This window comes from Vespa crabro, chromosome 25 (assembly GCF_910589235.1).
Source record: "Vespa crabro chromosome 25, iyVesCrab1.2, whole genome shotgun sequence".
NCBI classification, from domain to species: domain Eukaryota; kingdom Metazoa; phylum Arthropoda; class Insecta; order Hymenoptera; family Vespidae; genus Vespa; species Vespa crabro.
Window position 1 is genome coordinate 2,271,515 of NC_060979.1, and position 17,902 is coordinate 2,289,416.

The following is a 17,902-nucleotide window of genomic DNA, read 5'->3' on the forward strand; positions in this document are numbered from 1 at the left end:
GAGTCTATATGTTTCGCGCCTAAAAATTTAAATGTAAGTGTTCGTTATACGAACCGAGGCGCCACAAGTGGCCGATCGGTGAAATACATTCGTACAATAATGCGAAATGCTTAGCGTCTGGGAAGAGAAGAAGGAATTGGAGAAGGTAGAAGGAAGGAAAAAAAAGAGAGAGAGAGAGAGAGAGAAAGAGAGAGAGAAAGAGAGAGGGAAAAAGAGCCCGAGAGAGAGAGAGAGAGAGAGAATGAGAAGAGAGAGAGATAGTAGAAAAGTAGTAGGGTATTCACTCGGCGGGCTCAGTCGTGCTTAGGACGGCGTCGCGTCGAGATTGTTCATAGTCAGGGGTAGAGGGTTAAATTCGTGTTATTTGATTGGTCGATGAGAAAAGCATTAGCTTTGCCGACTTCCATTTTATTTTTTTGAGAACATTAAGAAGCCCACGTTTTTATCGTTATCGCTTGGCCCTTTTTTTTTTTCCTATAATCGCATACTCGCATACACAAAACAAGCTTATATATATATATACGTATATATATATATATAATTAGGCGTGCGCGCTCGCGCGCAAGTAAGACAAAAATAGACTACTACTAGCCAGACTTTTCGTCCTTTATTCTTACGCGTAATAGTTTACTACTTGGAAGACGAAAGAAGCAGCAAGTAGCCAGGAATGAGTCAAAGGTAGACTGCCAAAAGTAACGGTCTTTTTCCTTCGACTTCTCACACGCGAGGTATGTATTATATATATATATATACATATATATACATATATATATATATATATACATGTGAATGTATTATTTTTCGTTATATATATATATATATGTACATACATATGCAGCTAATGCATTGTGACTTTTAAAAAGAAATAATTCATTTTTTTTTTTTTTCCGAAAGAAAATTTCGTATACACGTGATATATATTGTATCGAGTTTTTGTATTTTTTTTTTTAAGCTTTTATTACTTTTACTACACACACATATATATATATATATTATTTTTTTTTTTTCATTCGGTCGATAATATATCACAATAGATACAAAATTTTTTTGTCCAAACAGATGGTACTTCTTTTTCTTTTTTTTTTTTTTTTTTTCTTCCTTTGAGATGTCGTCATGTCTCACATTAGTATATCAAATTGGAATGGTTAATTAATAAAATCGTGTTGGAACGTGTGTATTCGATCATTCTTTCTCGGTCGGTAATATCTCATAATTGGCGAATTTTGTTTCTTTTTCTTTCTTTCTTTTTTTTTTTTTTTCTTTTTAAGTTTTAAAGTTTTGTTTTTAAATCGAAACGAACGCGACACTTTTCTTCCGGTGTGTCATCGTCGCGTTTTTCACGCTGGAATCAAATTTTGGAAAATAGTTCGTTAAAAAATTTTCAAAAATCTTTGAAATATATGTTCAATTATTTTTCTCGATCGATAATATTTAATTATCTATACGAATTTTTCTCTCAAAACTAACGATGATTATTATTTCCTTGATGTGTCGTGTCACGTGTCATGCTGATAGAATCGATTAAGAAATTGTTAAAATGAGAATATACAAAATCTTGGATCATATTTACATCATTTTTCTCAGTCGGTAATTTCTCATAATCGACGGAAATTAGTATCGAAACAGATTGCTTTTCTCTCTCTCTCTCTCTCTCTGTCTCTTTGTCTCACTCTTTTTTTTTTTTTTTTACATGACGTATATTACAATTAAACGAGACTCATACGCGTTATTATATTTACTTTATTCCTTATCATTTTCTCTATCGATAATGTTTTTTTTTCTCTTTGTCCTAATTAACATATGGCTATAAATATTATTTTTTCCTTTCCTTTTCTTTTTTTTTCTTTGTTTTTGTTTTTGTTTTTCTTTTTTGTCGACGCGCGTAACGGTCAGACTCGAATCGGAATCATTAATCAAAATTGTAAAATCGTGGAATGTATTTTTTTCCTTTTCTCTATCGGTAATGTTGCATTATTTTTCTATTTTTTTTTTTTTCTTTTTTTTTTCTTTTTCTATCGAACAATATGCAGACATGGTGTGTCAAAACGAACTACTTTTTCGTCAGCATGTTTATTGTTCTAACGTTATAATCGAATTGAATTCATACGTAGAATGTTTATTAGATATAGATTAGAATAGAATAGAATGTATTATTTCATAGTTTTTTTTTCTTTTTTTTTTTTTTTTTTTGTCGATAATTTCTCCGACATTTTTTCCACGAATATAAAATAAAAAGAAAGATAAAAAAAAATAAAAGTAACTCAATATTACAGTAAAAAAAAAAAAAAAAAGAAAAATAAAAAAATAAAAAAATAAAAAATAAAATAAAATGAACAATAAATTTTGTTCGCCTTAAAAGCGTTACGTTATATCATCGATATCGAGTTCAAAAATACGATGTACCAATGTTCCTCGAATTGGAAAACTTTTTCCAAAATTTTGTAAAATCAAAAATCATAAGGATTACCACCCATGTTGCCTTTCTTTAACTTTTTCTGTCGATAACATCGATCGAGTCTAATCATTTTCTCCCATATATATATATATATATATATATATATATATATTACTTGCAATTATTAAAATTAATTTTCAATTATACAAAAAGCTAAAAAAAAAAAAAAAAAGAAAAAAAATCATTCCTATTACAAAATAAAAAGAAAATAGTAATAATAATAATAATAATAATAATAATAATAATTACGTAAACTTGTATAACATATTTTTTTGGCTACCATATGTCAAGTTCTAAAATGGAACAAATAAAAAACAGTATGTCTGTGTGTGTGTACATATATATATATATATATATATATATATATATATACTAGTGCCCATATACTAATGAACATATATACGTAATATATGTAGTATATATATATATATATATATACTGTTATATATATATATTTTTTTTTTTTTTAAATTTATAAGTCTAACGTTAAGATGTTAATCAAACGCTGTTATGTACATAGAACGAGCTAAACAAACATCTCATATTTCAACTAACCAACTAGTCAGTTTTCTATCGATAGGAAAGTGAAAGAAACATCAATCATTATCTAACAAAAAAATCGAAGGTCACGATTCTATATTACTTTTTCATTGAGTTAAACTCCGTAATATAACGATGATATTGCCTTTCGATCTTTTTCTATCTTACGATTTTAAATACGTCAAATTTTTTTTTATTCAGAAATACATATACAGTTTTATTATTTTTTAAGTTGGACAAATATCAAAGATATTTATATGTAATAAAATATCGATTGGAATGATTAAATTTATTTTCGGACATTAATATGGCCGACAAAAAGAGAAAATGGACGTATTTAAAAATATATATATATATAGAGTTTTATTATTTGTTAAGTTGGACAAATATCAAAGATGTTTATATGTAATAAAATATCGATTGGAATGATTAAATTTATTTTGGGACAATAATGGCCGACAAGAAGAGAAAATGGACGACGATGAATGTCATTACTACGACTCGTTTCATGTTTCTTTTTTTAATGGTGAAAGGGATGAAATTCGTCGAAAGGTATGATCCAAGAATGGTGGGGATACTGGAGAGGGGAAGGGGAAGGGGACGGCAAGGGGAAAGGGAAGAGAACGTTTCTTCGTGATTTGTGATCGTTTAGGATATTATCATACGTATGGAATATCAAATGAATTAGTTTTATCGATTAGTGTAGTTTTTCATTTCCTCTTTTTTGTTTTCTTTTTTTTTTCTTTTTTCCTTTTTTTTTTCTTTTGGAAAGAATTCGTCAGAGTTTTATTTTGTACAGATAATATTGATCACGACAATACTTTCATACGTTATTTGTTTTTATCGTTTCGCGTTTTGTCGAAGAAATTTGAGGGGAAAAAAAGAAAATAAATAAAGAAAAAAAGAAAAAAAAAAAAAAATTCGAGACATTTAACAAAATAAAAACACGACATGAGAAAGAAATTAAAAAAATATTATAAAATAAAAAATATGAAAAGAATTAAAATGCAAATGTTGAAAAGATTTTAGAAAAAAATTAGAAAACATTGGCAATAATTTTTATACCAAAATATCTTTTTTTTTTTTTTTTTTTAATTAAGAAAACTTTGTTTTTCTTTCAATTTGAAACCATCAGAATTCAATCATCAGAAGTATCAATGAAAAAGGACACTGTAGGTACTGTTTGGATTTCGATTTCAAAAAGAAAAAAAAAAAAAAAAAAAAAAAGACCTTAGTAATTTTTATTTGAAAAATATTTTTTACAAAATCATAATAAAATCGAAGATATTTAATTCCTATTCGTTAGAAATGAAAGATATCCTGTATAAAATTATTATACTACGAAAATAAGTTTTTATACGATAGATAACTACTTATCTATTTACGATAAATAGATAAATGTCTGCCTCTCTCTCTCTCTCTCTCTCTCTCTCTCTCTCTCTCTCTCTCTCTCTCTCTCTCTCTCTCTCTCTCTCTTTAGTGTATATTCCGGTTCGTTCCGTTCCGTTTGGTTCCGTTTATATAAACCATTTTTTTATTTCTTGTAAAAATTATCTTATCGAATTATCCGTTGGGTTATGTCATTTTCGAACATGTATTGGCAATCATGCTCTGAGTGCTTATGACTTATTTTTATCTTTTTTGTTTTTTCCCTTTCCTTCTTTTTCTTTCTTTTTTTTTTTATTTTTTTTTTCCTTTTTCATATCCGCATTAAGATACCAATTTTTCCATTATTTATTTTTTCTCATCTATTATTTGCTAGATAGTTTTTTTCTTTTTTTTTTTCTTTTTTTTTTTTTTACAATCATTAATATCATTGTCATTTGTTCTTTATCGTATATGTATATATATATATATATTTTTTTTTTTTTTTTAATTGTAATTAACATGAAAAATTGAAGGGCACTTAAAATATATTTATTTAAAAGAAGAAAAAGAAAAAGAAAAAGAAAGAAACAAACAAACGGAAGTAAATATTTCTCTTTCATTTTTCATTTTTATTTTTGTCGATATAAAAAATATAAACATACGCATTTTAATCCCCCACCTTTTTTTTTTCTTTTTTTTTTTTCGAATATTTTCTTTAGATCACGATAAACAAGAAACAGTCGTCATTAATAATTAATGATGTTGAAAAAGAAATGAATACTTTAAATGAACTTAGTGTTAAATTTAAATAATTGTTAATAAAAGCGTCCAAGTACGTGTCTCGAATGATTAAAATGTTCTGCATTATGAACACTCGTTTGTACGGCCCTGTTCCGCCATTGTTGTCTCGTAATCGTAGTATATTGTGTGCGTTCGTATACGCGTTCGAGCTTATAAGCGTTTCGTGACTGCAATAGCATGATGCAATATCGTTTAGTGTTCGATGATACTTAAATATTCGTCTTTGCATTATACATAAACGATTATTTAAACAAACATTTTTTTCTGTTCTTTTTATTATTATTATTATTAATTTTGTTTCTTTTTTTTTTTTTTTTTTTTTGTTGTCATCATCTTTGGAGCAAAACTTTTCCCATAAGTTATTTTCAATATATTCAATATGCTTAAAAGATTATTAATATTATATATAGTTGAAAAATAATTTTCGTTGCTCATTGTAAAATTAATTTATATTATTGAAGTTTTTGACTGAAAAAAAAAAAAAAAAAAAAAAAAAAAATCACACTTTCTTGAGATTAAATAATCATAATTAAGCTTTGCAATTTTATAATTTGAATTTTGTCAAAATTTAACAATTGAAATTTTAATAAATAGACCAATGAACCTTTTTGGCCTGCTTAAAAAGATCCGATCATTAATTCCGTACGATTAATTTGATTGATTTTATTTTACCCATGCTTCGTTTTAATATTTTTAATCTTTAACGAGCTTGATGTTAATCTTATCGATTTAATAAAAAAGAAAGCAAGCAAGTAAGCAATCACATATGATAGCCATTCACGCGATATAAAGAGGTATAAAATTAAAATGAGACTTAAATATACTAAGAGAACGGAGGCGGGGGTGTTTTGAGGTGCAACGAACCTGATAGATCACGTTACCGAAACGATCGAGTATAAATGACCGTGAAAGTGTTATCCTGCTCGTAAAAAAGAAAAGAAAAAAAAAAAGAAATCAATGAAACAAGCTAAAAAGATAACAATGCTATTGAATTGTTAATAAACGGAGCTTGTACATGGAATATGGCGATATGCAATTTGTGCAATTGCAAAAAAAAAAAAGTCGAATTACAAAATTTGGATATCTATGAAATAAGAATATTATTATTATTATTTATATATAATTAACATATATATATATATATATATATATATAATAATAATAATAATTCATGTATGTAGTTGTTAATATTAAATATTAAGATTAAATTACAGGGTCATATAATATATATATATATATAGGTTTAACGAAGTGTTATATCTAATGATTGCAAATCATAAAATTGATTATTTATTATAATGATATTATGATTTTTTTTCTTTCTTTAAGATTTGTTACTAATGTCAAATATAATCAAATGTCAGGCTAAGTCAAAGTTAATAGAAATAACAAAATTCCACTTAGATAGGTCATGATGAAACATCCATGTTAAATTGATCGATTTATAGATCTTCGATTATCGTTGGCTATGGATCATGATGCAATTCTTGATGTAGGTTTCTTCTTATGCTTACACACATTCACATATATACACATATATTAATGTATCTCTCTCTCTCTCTCTCTCTCTCTCTCTCTATATATATATATATATATATATATATATATATATATATATATATATATATATATAAAATTATATAAATAATAATAATCTCATATATATATATATATATATATATATATATATATCTTCATCAAATTATAAGCACAATAAACTAATAGCAATCAATTTTAATCTAAAATAATATTTTCCATATAATTAAAAAAAAAAAAAAATTTTTTTTAATTGACCACTTCCGACATATTTTTTAAGTCGAACTTTCAATGATCTTGCGACATTAACATGGACGAACTGTAACATAAGGATTAAATGATTTATATATAGTATATTAAATGATTTATATATAAACATATACTATACTATAATATTCCTAATGCTCATGCCAATAATCTCTCATAGGAAGCAATTTTATCTTTACAGCTCACGTGATTGGTCATAAAAAAAAAAAACATGGTCACGAAAACCAATAAAGAAAATGCTCGTAGTTTTAATGATTATCACGTTACAAAATAAACGTCAAATTTTAAATTACTGAAAGATTATATTTAATACGTTAATACCGTCATTTTTTATTTATTTTTATTTCGGCCATCTTGGAAGGCGGAACGAAAGGTGTTTACAATATTATTATTATTATTATTATTATTATTATTATTATTATTATTACTACTATTTGTATTAAATTAATATGATTTAATAATGGACGGGTCAAAAGTCCCTAGGTGGGCCAAAAGTTTTTAGGTTAAAAATCAATTAATCAATTTTCGTGATCTTTCAGACAATCTTTTTCTTTTTTCTTTGATCGTACAATTGCGAGCTATATTATTATCCTGAAAAGATATCGAATAGGAATAATTGCTTTTTAAAATTAAAACTTTTACTCCTACCTAGGGACTTTTGATCTATCCTTCATATTACTTTCTTTTTTTTTTTTTTTTTTTTTTTTGACATCACGATATCCTCCATTGATAAAAGCATTGATAAAAACGTTCGATAGTTTACTCTTAATATGTTCAATATGTGGGAACGGATTCGCCTACGCTAAAACGCATCATCTAAATATATTTTCTAAGCATCATTTCTCGATCGATCAGATACGACGAGTCAGATGTTGACGAGATAAAAATTGCATCACGTGCGGAGTTTATTTAAAGGAGAAAAAAAAGTACAGCTATGGGCGAAGAATAGAAAAGAAAAAAATAAAATGAAATGAATCAAAACTAAGAATTTAATATATCGATCATAGTTTACACCGTCGATAAAGTAGATTTTCTTATAAAAAAATTATTATACGATTATTAATTTCAATTATTTCCTATTTTGTTATGTATATATATATATGAGTGTGCGTGTAAAATTTCATAAATCATATTTTTTTTTATGATCATTGGAATATTTATTATCCAATAATATTATTGTATTTATGTAATCATTTTGAATTTAATGTTCGTAAACCACAAATGAGCTTTGGTTTTAAGTAAATTTTATTAATAAATAATTTTTTATTACTATTGTTATTCCTTAAATGGACTTATGTTTTAGTATTAGATTATGTTATGAAATTATATTAGCATCTCTCTCATCGTAAAATTATTCTTAATATATTCGGACAGAATAGCACATACGCAGAGAGAGAGAGAGAGAGAGAGAGATGAAAAAAAGTGTGTGCACGACAATAAATCAAAATCGTAAAATAAATTTTTTTTTTTTTTTTTTTTTTTTTTAATAAAATTTTATAAAAAACAAAAGTGAAAATCTGCTTTTTGTTACTTTTAATTTCACATATAGACACACATAAAGATATAAAACTAGTAAATAGAAAAGTTCTTTGAAACGTCCACGAAACAAATAACTAACTCAAAGTCAGTGATAATAATTATCATTATAAACCTCGAAGTTATCAAACAAATATTATATTTTACACACTGACACACACACACACACACAGATATGTATGTGTATTAATAGGTCGATATAGATAACTTGATTTATCGTATTTGAAAATAATCAATTTTTTCTATCAATGAATAAGTCCATTTTAGTTATGATTTTAATCTACGAACAATTAAAAATACGAAAAGAAAAAGAAAAAGAAAAAGAAAAAATCTCTAATTAATAGAATATTGATCGATAAGTTAGATATCTGCACAACATGAAATATTAAATTCATTGAAATTTTTTAATGGAATAATAATCGGTCGATAAAGTAGAAATGTTATTGAATATAAAAAAAAAAAAATTTAACTTTTCAATTACTTTGAAATAAATTCAATTGATTTTTCATTTTTTCTTTTTTTTTTTTTTTTCTTTAATTGAAATAAAATCGAAATAAAATTTTATTCATACTTTGTTGAATTTTTTTTTCCATCTTTTAATCTTGTCTCATACGTCATAATATTATAATTGTTATCTTGACCTTCAGTGATTTTTAATTCCTTTTTCTTTCTTTTTCTTTTTTATTATTTTCTTATCATAATTCCTAGAAGGAAAACGATTATGGCATTTAAAACGATTGATTATTTTTAAATATGAGAATGTAAAATAACAGTTTTAATTGCCACATTAATATATATTACGAAGTAACTGTGATAATTTTGATGGAGAAAATTCAAGGAGGAGAATGATTTCATATTGATTGCTATAAATCGAACGTTATTGTAATGTCAATAGTTAAATTAGTAAAATTTTTATTAATTATTTTTACTTTTTTTTTTTTTTATTTATTTATTTATTTATTCATAATGTTTACGTATGAATTATTGTGTACGATGTTGAATTATTATTATTTTTTTTTTTTTTTTTCATTTTTGAATAAATAAATTCAATATTTGAGCAAAAATATTTTTAATAGAAAGATTTGAATGAATAAAAAAAAAAAAAAAAAAAAAAATCGCTCGATAAAGTACATCATACTTCTGACGATAATCTTAATTGAAAAATGAAAATTGAAAATTAAAAATTAAAAAAAAAAATAAAAAAATAAAATTATATCAATTTACGACAAGCGCTATATAAAAATATTCTAAAATAAAAGTAGACAATTTACCTCCTCTTTTTTGCACTTTTTATAATGAAAATTAAATAAATCATTATAATTCATTTAAAATGTGCTTCATCTTCACATGGACAATTAATTTCTATTAAAAATAAATAATTAGAATTTATCGAGAAAAATTATCTGTTCACGATAGCGATTTTTGTAACGCGTTGTTAATTTTTTCTTTTTTTCTTTTTCTTTTTTTTTTTTCTTTTTCCTTTTTAAATTTTATCTTCCGCAATTTTCATTATAAGATAATTTTCCAGCGCTAATATATTAAAGCTATGGTCGAGACATGATTATGAAATAATTAATAAATTAACAAATTATAAAGAAAGAAAAAAAAAAAAGAAAGAAAAGAGTAAAATAAAATATAAAAAGAAAAAGAGTAAATAAATAAAGTATGTAGAAAATAAAAATAAATAAATGAAAATAGAATAATAATAAAAAATAAAAAAAAAAAAGAAAAAAAAAAATAAATAAATAAATAAAAAAATAAAAGAATGAATAAAATAAAATAAAAAACAATAATTATAAATCCATCTTATTTTTCAAATTTTGAAAAATCTTATGACGGTTAAGATGTCCGTAGATATCTCTGTGAATAGTATATAACGTACGAATAATTTTACAGTTAAAAATACATTAGGTGAATACGCGGTAACGTGAAATAGTAACCTGCGGTCTATAAATATGTGTGCATTCTCTTTGTAACATAAAGAACACAATTTGAGAGCCATACTTTGGAATATTAACAGACATTTATAAGATACAAAAAATATGTACAATAAATTGTTTTTTACTTTATGTACATAGAAGAATTAAAAAACAAAAATAATAAATAAATACAAATAAAAATAAATTAAATTTATAATTGAAATAATTGAAATTTTCGAAAAAAGAAACAAAAATGAAAAGGAATACATTAAACATTTTTTTTAAATTGGACTATCCATCAATCCACATGTAAAAAAAAAATTAAAATAATAATAATAAAAGTATATAAAAATATATAAAAAAATAATAATTTAAAAAGAAATTAAAATTTTATAAGAAGAAAATACTTTATAAGAAATAAAATGAAAAAAAATTTTATAAGAAAAAAAATGTTTTTTTTTTTTTTTATTTCGAATGAAAGTACAAATATTCACCATTTTGTTTCTTCAAATTATGTTGCCAAATTGTTTCAATATATTTAAAGACAATGCCCGAATATCATTCTATATTGATTAAATCTATGTAATTCGATTTATATTTTCATTTCTTTTTTTTTTTTTTTTTGGTTATATAATAAATAATCATGTTACGTAACAAATAATAAATATAATATCCCAAATATTTTTTTTTATTGATTTAGTATCTTCGCATTCGTTTGTTCCTTTTTTTTTTTTATTTTTATTTTAATTCATAACCACGATGATTTATTGATTTATTTTGTTATTTATTTATTACAATATTTGTTACTATTTTTATTTACTTTTATTACATATTTTTCAATTTTTCTTTTCTTCTTTCACTTTTGTTTTTGCTTTTATTATTATTATTATTATTATTATTATTATTATTTATTAATCAGCATTATAAAATTCTTATTTAATTTATTTAATTTTCTTTTTTCTTTCATATATTATTCATTAATCCTTATTGTTTGTACTTTTTACGAGCCAGTACATTTATAACCAATAATTTATCTTAGTAATAATTTATGAATTTTATTTGTCATCATTATCGAAATTATTCAATTATGAATTTTCATAAAGATTTTTGATAGATAATAATTTGACGTGAGACATTATTTTCCTTTTTCTTTTCTTTTTTTTTTTTTTTTGTTTCTTCTTCTTTATTCCACAATTTTAATTGCAAAACATCTGGAATTGAAAGCAAAATGGTGACGGGAATATGAGTTACACAGCTGAGGATATATTTATATAATCACTTTAGTAAAGAAGATAATAAAGAGAGAGAGAGAGAAAGAGAGAGAGAGAGAGAGAGAGAGAGAGAGAGAAAGAGAAAGAGAGAGACATCAAGGGATTAAACTTTAGAGAACGAAAACGTACGAAATAATATCTAATTAAAAGGAAGAAAAAAAAATTTTTTTAAATGAATCACTCTGTACGTGGGTGCACGCGTGCAGAGTATCACATTTCAAATGATATTAACCAAATTCGGATCCTATAGGGTTTTATAAAAAAAAAAAAAAAATAAAATAAAATAAAATAAATAAATAAATAAATAAATAAATAAATTCAAATAAAAGTTGTTAGATTTTAATACGATAATGTAACACATGTTACACGGCTATTTCGTAAAGAAGACTCCATTAATCGAAATATATATTTTTTTTTTTTTTTTTTTTTTTTTTTTTTTTTTTTTTTTTTTTTTTTTTTTTTTTTTTTTTTTTTTTTTTTTATGGAAATCGATATTTTGAGTCTAAGAAAAATTGGTAATGAACGTCAGTACGAATCCAATGAATACACCTATAAGTTTACATTTTAATCGATATTCTATCGAGTCAATATCCTTCAATATCCAATTAAATGAAATTCAAATTTAATGAACTATGAACAATTTTAATAATGTTATTTAATAATCATCGAAGATAGTGACACTGGTGATTGCTTACAACGAATGATTATAACTTTTTCGTAAGTTTATGAATGAAAGTTAAATGAATACATAAATTTAAGGGGGATGGAAGGGGGAGAGAAAAAAATCAGAAAATTGATCGCATCGTTCCAATCGTATTTTTACGGTTTATTAAAAAAAAAAAAAAAAAAAAAAAAAAAAAAGAAAAAAAAAAAATCTTTTAAAAAAAGATATATATATTTTTTAAATCGATAAGATGGACGACGATATTTGACCCGTATGGATTGAAAATGAGACTTCTATATAATACAATATATTTCTGGGTATATATATATATATATGTATGTATGTATGTATGTGTGTGTGTTTGTTAGTATATATCTATTGTGCGTTAAAAAGAATGATAAACAATCAAGGTCGTCGAGTTCATAACATCGGAAATAGTTCATGTCAAGATATTTTTTTTTCTTTCTTTCTTTCTTTTTTTTTTTTTTTTTTTCGTATTCATAACACAGCCTATGCTTAATAATTTACATATATGTATATATGTATATATATTTACATAAAATGTATATATAAATAAATAAATAAATAAATAAATATATATATATATATATAACAATATTGAATGATTTCGTTTTAGTTACGATATAATTTCATCATTGCCTTTTAAAAAACAAAGTAGATTGTTATTGTCAAAAGTATATAGATATATATATATATATATATATATATATATATATATATATATATGTACCAATTAATAAATAAATAGTATGTAAAAAAAGAAATGAACGATCTCTTTTATTTTCTTCTTTCTTTCGCTTTTTTTTTTTTTCCTTTCTTTCTCTCTTAATTATAACTCAAACATAATGTCAATATTGAAGTTATAAATGAAACACCACTTATTATCAATAATAAATCATAATAAATTTTCCATTATACTTTGAACGTAGGAAATACATCATCAGCATACTATATATTCATAATTTACAAAATAACAAGTATGTAATAAGTCTGATTAGATGTTAAATGAAAGAAAGAGAGAGAGAGAGAGAGAGAGGGGGGGAGAGGGAGAGAGAGAGAGAAGGGGAGAGAGGGAGGGAGGGAACAATTTTTTTATTTAATTATCTTGAATCAATATTAAAAGACAAAGTCTGAAAGTTGCAAGTCGACCTTTCCCGATAAGATTTTATTGTCAAATACATTTATTGACAAAATACATAATTAGTGGAAAATTGCAGTAATAAAAAAATAAAAAAATAAATAAATAAATTAATAAATAAATTAATAAATAAATAAATTAATTAATTAAACGCGTATATATATATAGAAGATAATTAATATATAAAAAGATAATTAGAATGCTTACCCTGGAAAAAAAAAAAAAAAAAAAAAGTAAAATTCAATGTGTGTGTGTGTGTGTCTGTGTATATACAATGCATATATAAAAAATAAAATAAAATAAAATAAAATAAAATAATAATAATAGTAATAATAATATTATTATTATTATTAAATGTGTATATATATCGAAGATAATTAATAGATAATTAGGATGCCTATTCTGGAAAAAAAAAAAAAAAATAATAGAATTGAATATATGTATGAAAAGATGAAATATATGAAAAAGATAATTAAATAATTATTTTATTTATTTCTTTATTTCTATTCCATTCACAAGGATTTCATTATTGTTAATAAAAAAAAAGGGGGAGGGGGGTGGTCAGGTAGGGGACAAACAAAACAATTTTATTTGTACGGATGATCTCATGTTTCGAATGAAAAAAAAAAAAAAAAAAGAAAAAAAAATAGAAAAGAAAAAGAAAAAGAAAAAGAAAAATAAATGAAGAAAGCTCATCAAATATATATATATATATATATATTTTTTTTTTTCTTAATTTTTATTCATTAATTAAGATTTGATAATTAAAAATTATTTGTTCAGGTGATCGGAGTCTAAGAAGATAAATCAAGATAGAAGAAAATTTCAAGATGGTAAGTTTGAAGAACTTTTCCATATTATAAATCATTGTTATTTATCGCATGTCTTTTGAAAATCTTATCTCAATTGATATCTTTTTATATACTATTTTTGTTTTTCCTTCTCTCTCTCTCTCTCTCTTTTTTTTCAATTTTTTCTCTTAACACACAGGCGGCCGCTAATAATAAACCACCAACAGAATTGGATACTTTTCTACCTCAAGATGATACTAATACAATAAAAGATGGTGTTCTACCAGCCAAGTAAATAATTATCTATTTATTCTTAACATTTATCTTAGATATATGTTAAAAATAAAGATTATTATGATCTGAATATGATAAATCAAATGATAATGATAATCTGAAACTTTCTTGTTCAATTCTTTACTTTTTTTTATATATATATATATATATACATATCATTTATTATATATAATTATTTATAATCAATTTATTTTATTATGAAAAAAAAAATTTGGTCAATACGTTCATAACAATCAAATAACAATAAGTGTTATTTTTTTTTAAATATAAAATTTAAAAGAAAAAAAAAAAAAAAAAAAAAAAAAATACAGAAACAAATTAATGAACATTCGTTAACAATAATATGATTTATTCAATAATATAAATGAATTTCATTTGTATCATTCAATCTGCAATATCTCTCCTGTCTTTAATTCACATTATTTATTATTATAAAGAATTGAAAATTTGAAATAATCAGTCACATGTAATATTATTATCAAAAACATGTATCAATATTGTATGACGTTATATGTGTTTGCACATTTGATAATTTTCTTTTTCTTTTTTTTTTTTTTTTTTCCTTACATCGTCACACATGATAATACTTCTTTTTGATTATATGATAGAAAAAAAAAGGGCAAAAAAAGGAAAAATAAATTATATCTTAATTATAACGTTATATGATAAATGATATGTATATTCTATACGAGAAAAGTTTCTTTTTTAAAATATCAAAATTATTTAATCATTTAAATAATTATTTCATCATTTTAGATACAAAGTACAAGTAGCACCAAAAGATATTGAGGAAGGAAAATCATTTAATCCTTTCACCGAACGCAAAGTTGACAATCCTACAACGTAAGATAATAATTGAAATTATAAAAAATGTTTATTTTATACGACGAACAATTTGAAAATATTCTAAGCTTTTGCTTTTCTCTTTTTCTTTCTTCTTCTTCTTCTTTTTATTTTTTTTTTCCTTTTTTTTTTTTTTTCTTTTATACATTTAGGGATTGCGATACATTGACACATTTATTGAAAGCTTCTCTTGGGACAGGTATATTGGCTATGCCTGTTGCTTTCAAAAATGCTGGTCTTCTTGTTGGAATATTTGCAACAATATTCGTTGCTTTTATTTGTACGCATTGTGCGTATATTTTAGTAAGTAAATGAAAGATCTTTTAGAAATATATTTTAATGGGAATAAATAATTTAATAAAAATAAATATTCCGTTTGTCTTATGATGGATATATTTTAGGTCAAATGTGCACACGTTCTTTATCATAAAACGCGAAGAACAGAAATGGACTTTGCTGATGTAGCAGAAGTAGCATTTTCTATGGGACCACGATGGGCAACAAAACTTGCCAAACCATCTAGGTATATAATCTCATTGATATTATATATAATAATATATTATAGTGTTTCTATTTTATGTTGAAAAATTATATATAAAAGAATTTTCTTTTTTTTCTTTTTTGTTTTTCTTTCAGATATATCATACAAATTAGTTTATTCACAACATATTTTGGCACCTGCAGTGTGTACGCAGTTATCGTTGCTGCGAATTTTGAAAAAGTAATTAAACATTATAATGAAAGTGCATCAGAGGATACTATTATACGTGAAATTACAGCTTGCCTGTTAATACCTTTGATATTACTCAGCTGGATACCCAATTTAAAATACCTTGCACCAGTTTCCATGGTAGCTAATATATTTATGGGTACTGGCTTGGGAATAACATTTTATTATTTAGTTTGGGATCTTCCACCAATTAATACTGTACCACTGGCAGCACCTATTCAAAATTTCCCTCACTTTTTTAGCATTACAGTTTTTGCCATGGAAGCTATTGGTAAGGTTATCTTTTATATATACCATATGAATATTAATTAATAAAAAAGAAAAATAAATAATAATGTTTTTACAGGTGTCATTATGCCATTGGAAAATAATATGAAAACACCGCAACATATCATAGGAATTTGTGGAGTTCTCAATAAAGGAATGTCTGGCGTAACTCTTATATATATTCTTCTTGGATTTTTAGGTTATATCAAATATCAAGATTCAACGTTGGATAGCATTACCTTGAATTTACCCACCCAAGAAATGTAAGATATATCTATTATTTATTAAAATTAATAAATTATTTATATTAAAATATAAATACAATTTTATAATTATTATTTTTCACATAGCCCGGCTCAAGTTGTTCAAATTTTAATTGGATTAGCAGTTTATTGTACGTTTGGATTACAATTTTATGTATGCTTAGATATTGCATGGACTGGAATTAAAGATCATTTTCAGAAGAAACCACTTTTAGCAAATTATATTTTAAGAACAACTATGGTTACTGGAGCAGGTAAACATTTTTGATTTTTATATTTAATTATATTTAATTATATTAGAAATATTTTTTATCAATTATTAATTATATATATATATATATTTTTTTTTTCTTTCTTTCTTTTATCCAGTATTACTTGCGGTAGCTGTGCCAAATATTGGACCTTTCATTAGTTTAATTGGGGCATTTTGTTTTTCCATATTGGGACTTTTCATGCCTGCACTTATTGAAATCGTTACTTATTGGGATACCGGTTTTGGGCCAGCTAATTGGGTAGCAGTGAAAAATATTATTATATGCGTAATTAGCATAATAGCTTTAGTATTTGGATCTCGTAGTGCTTTAATAAAAATTGTATATTCAGATAGTTGATTAAATATAGAAATCATTGATAAAATAGATTTCTTGTTATTCTGTACATTCAGAATTTCTAAAAAGAATTGAGGTCTCATAAATTGGGTCTCTCATCATGCATAAGAAAATTTTGTTTAAACCATTAGATAAATTATCTCTCATAATTCATATCTGTATCCATTATTATGAATGAATCAAATGAAAATGAATAATAAATTGTTATTAGTATTTTTCATATCTATGTATTCTATAATTTGACAAAACCATTTTAAGATAATAATTAAAAACTTGGACCTTCTCTCTCAGAATTTAACTTTTTTGTAATACATTTAATAATGATGTGTAATTAATGACGTATTTTAGTTACAATTGATTTCTCACATTCAATTAGATTTAATTCAAATTATAAAAAAAAAAGAAAAATAAATAAAAATAAAAGTAAAAAAAAAAAAGAAAAAAGAGAAAAGAAAAACAGAAAAAAGTAAAAAAGAAAAAGAAACTATTATTCATTAAATTGGTGAGAAACAGTAATATCAACCATTTTATGCCAATTCAAATTTTGTGTATTATAATCAATAATTTTTTTTTTTTTTTTTTTTAATGAT

At 23.8% G+C, this 17,902-nt stretch overlaps 1 protein-coding gene across 2 annotated transcripts; it reads left to right on the forward strand.

Moving 5' to 3' along the window:
• The first annotated feature begins 278 nt into the window (after positions 1–278).
• On the forward strand, positions 279–17,534 carry LOC124432388 (proton-coupled amino acid transporter-like protein pathetic). 2 transcript variants are annotated; one of them, XM_046981327.1, is made up of 10 exons: positions 279–728; positions 14,300–14,349; positions 14,507–14,598; positions 15,358–15,444; positions 15,597–15,747; positions 15,846–15,967; positions 16,081–16,445; positions 16,521–16,704; positions 16,792–16,958; positions 17,074–17,534. In XM_046981327.1, exons 2-10 carry the CDS (start codon positions 14,347–14,349, stop codon positions 17,313–17,315), a joined length of 1,413 nt encoding a protein of 470 aa, XP_046837283.1. In that variant the 5' UTR covers positions 279–728; positions 14,300–14,346; the 3' UTR covers positions 17,316–17,534. The 2 variants fall into 2 exon arrangements, with proteins under 2 accessions (XP_046837283.1, XP_046837284.1); XM_046981328.1 differs by lacking the exons at positions 279–728; positions 14,300–14,349; positions 14,507–14,598 and having other exon boundaries at positions 15,644–15,747.
• The last annotated feature ends 368 nt before the right edge of the window (positions 17,535–17,902 follow it).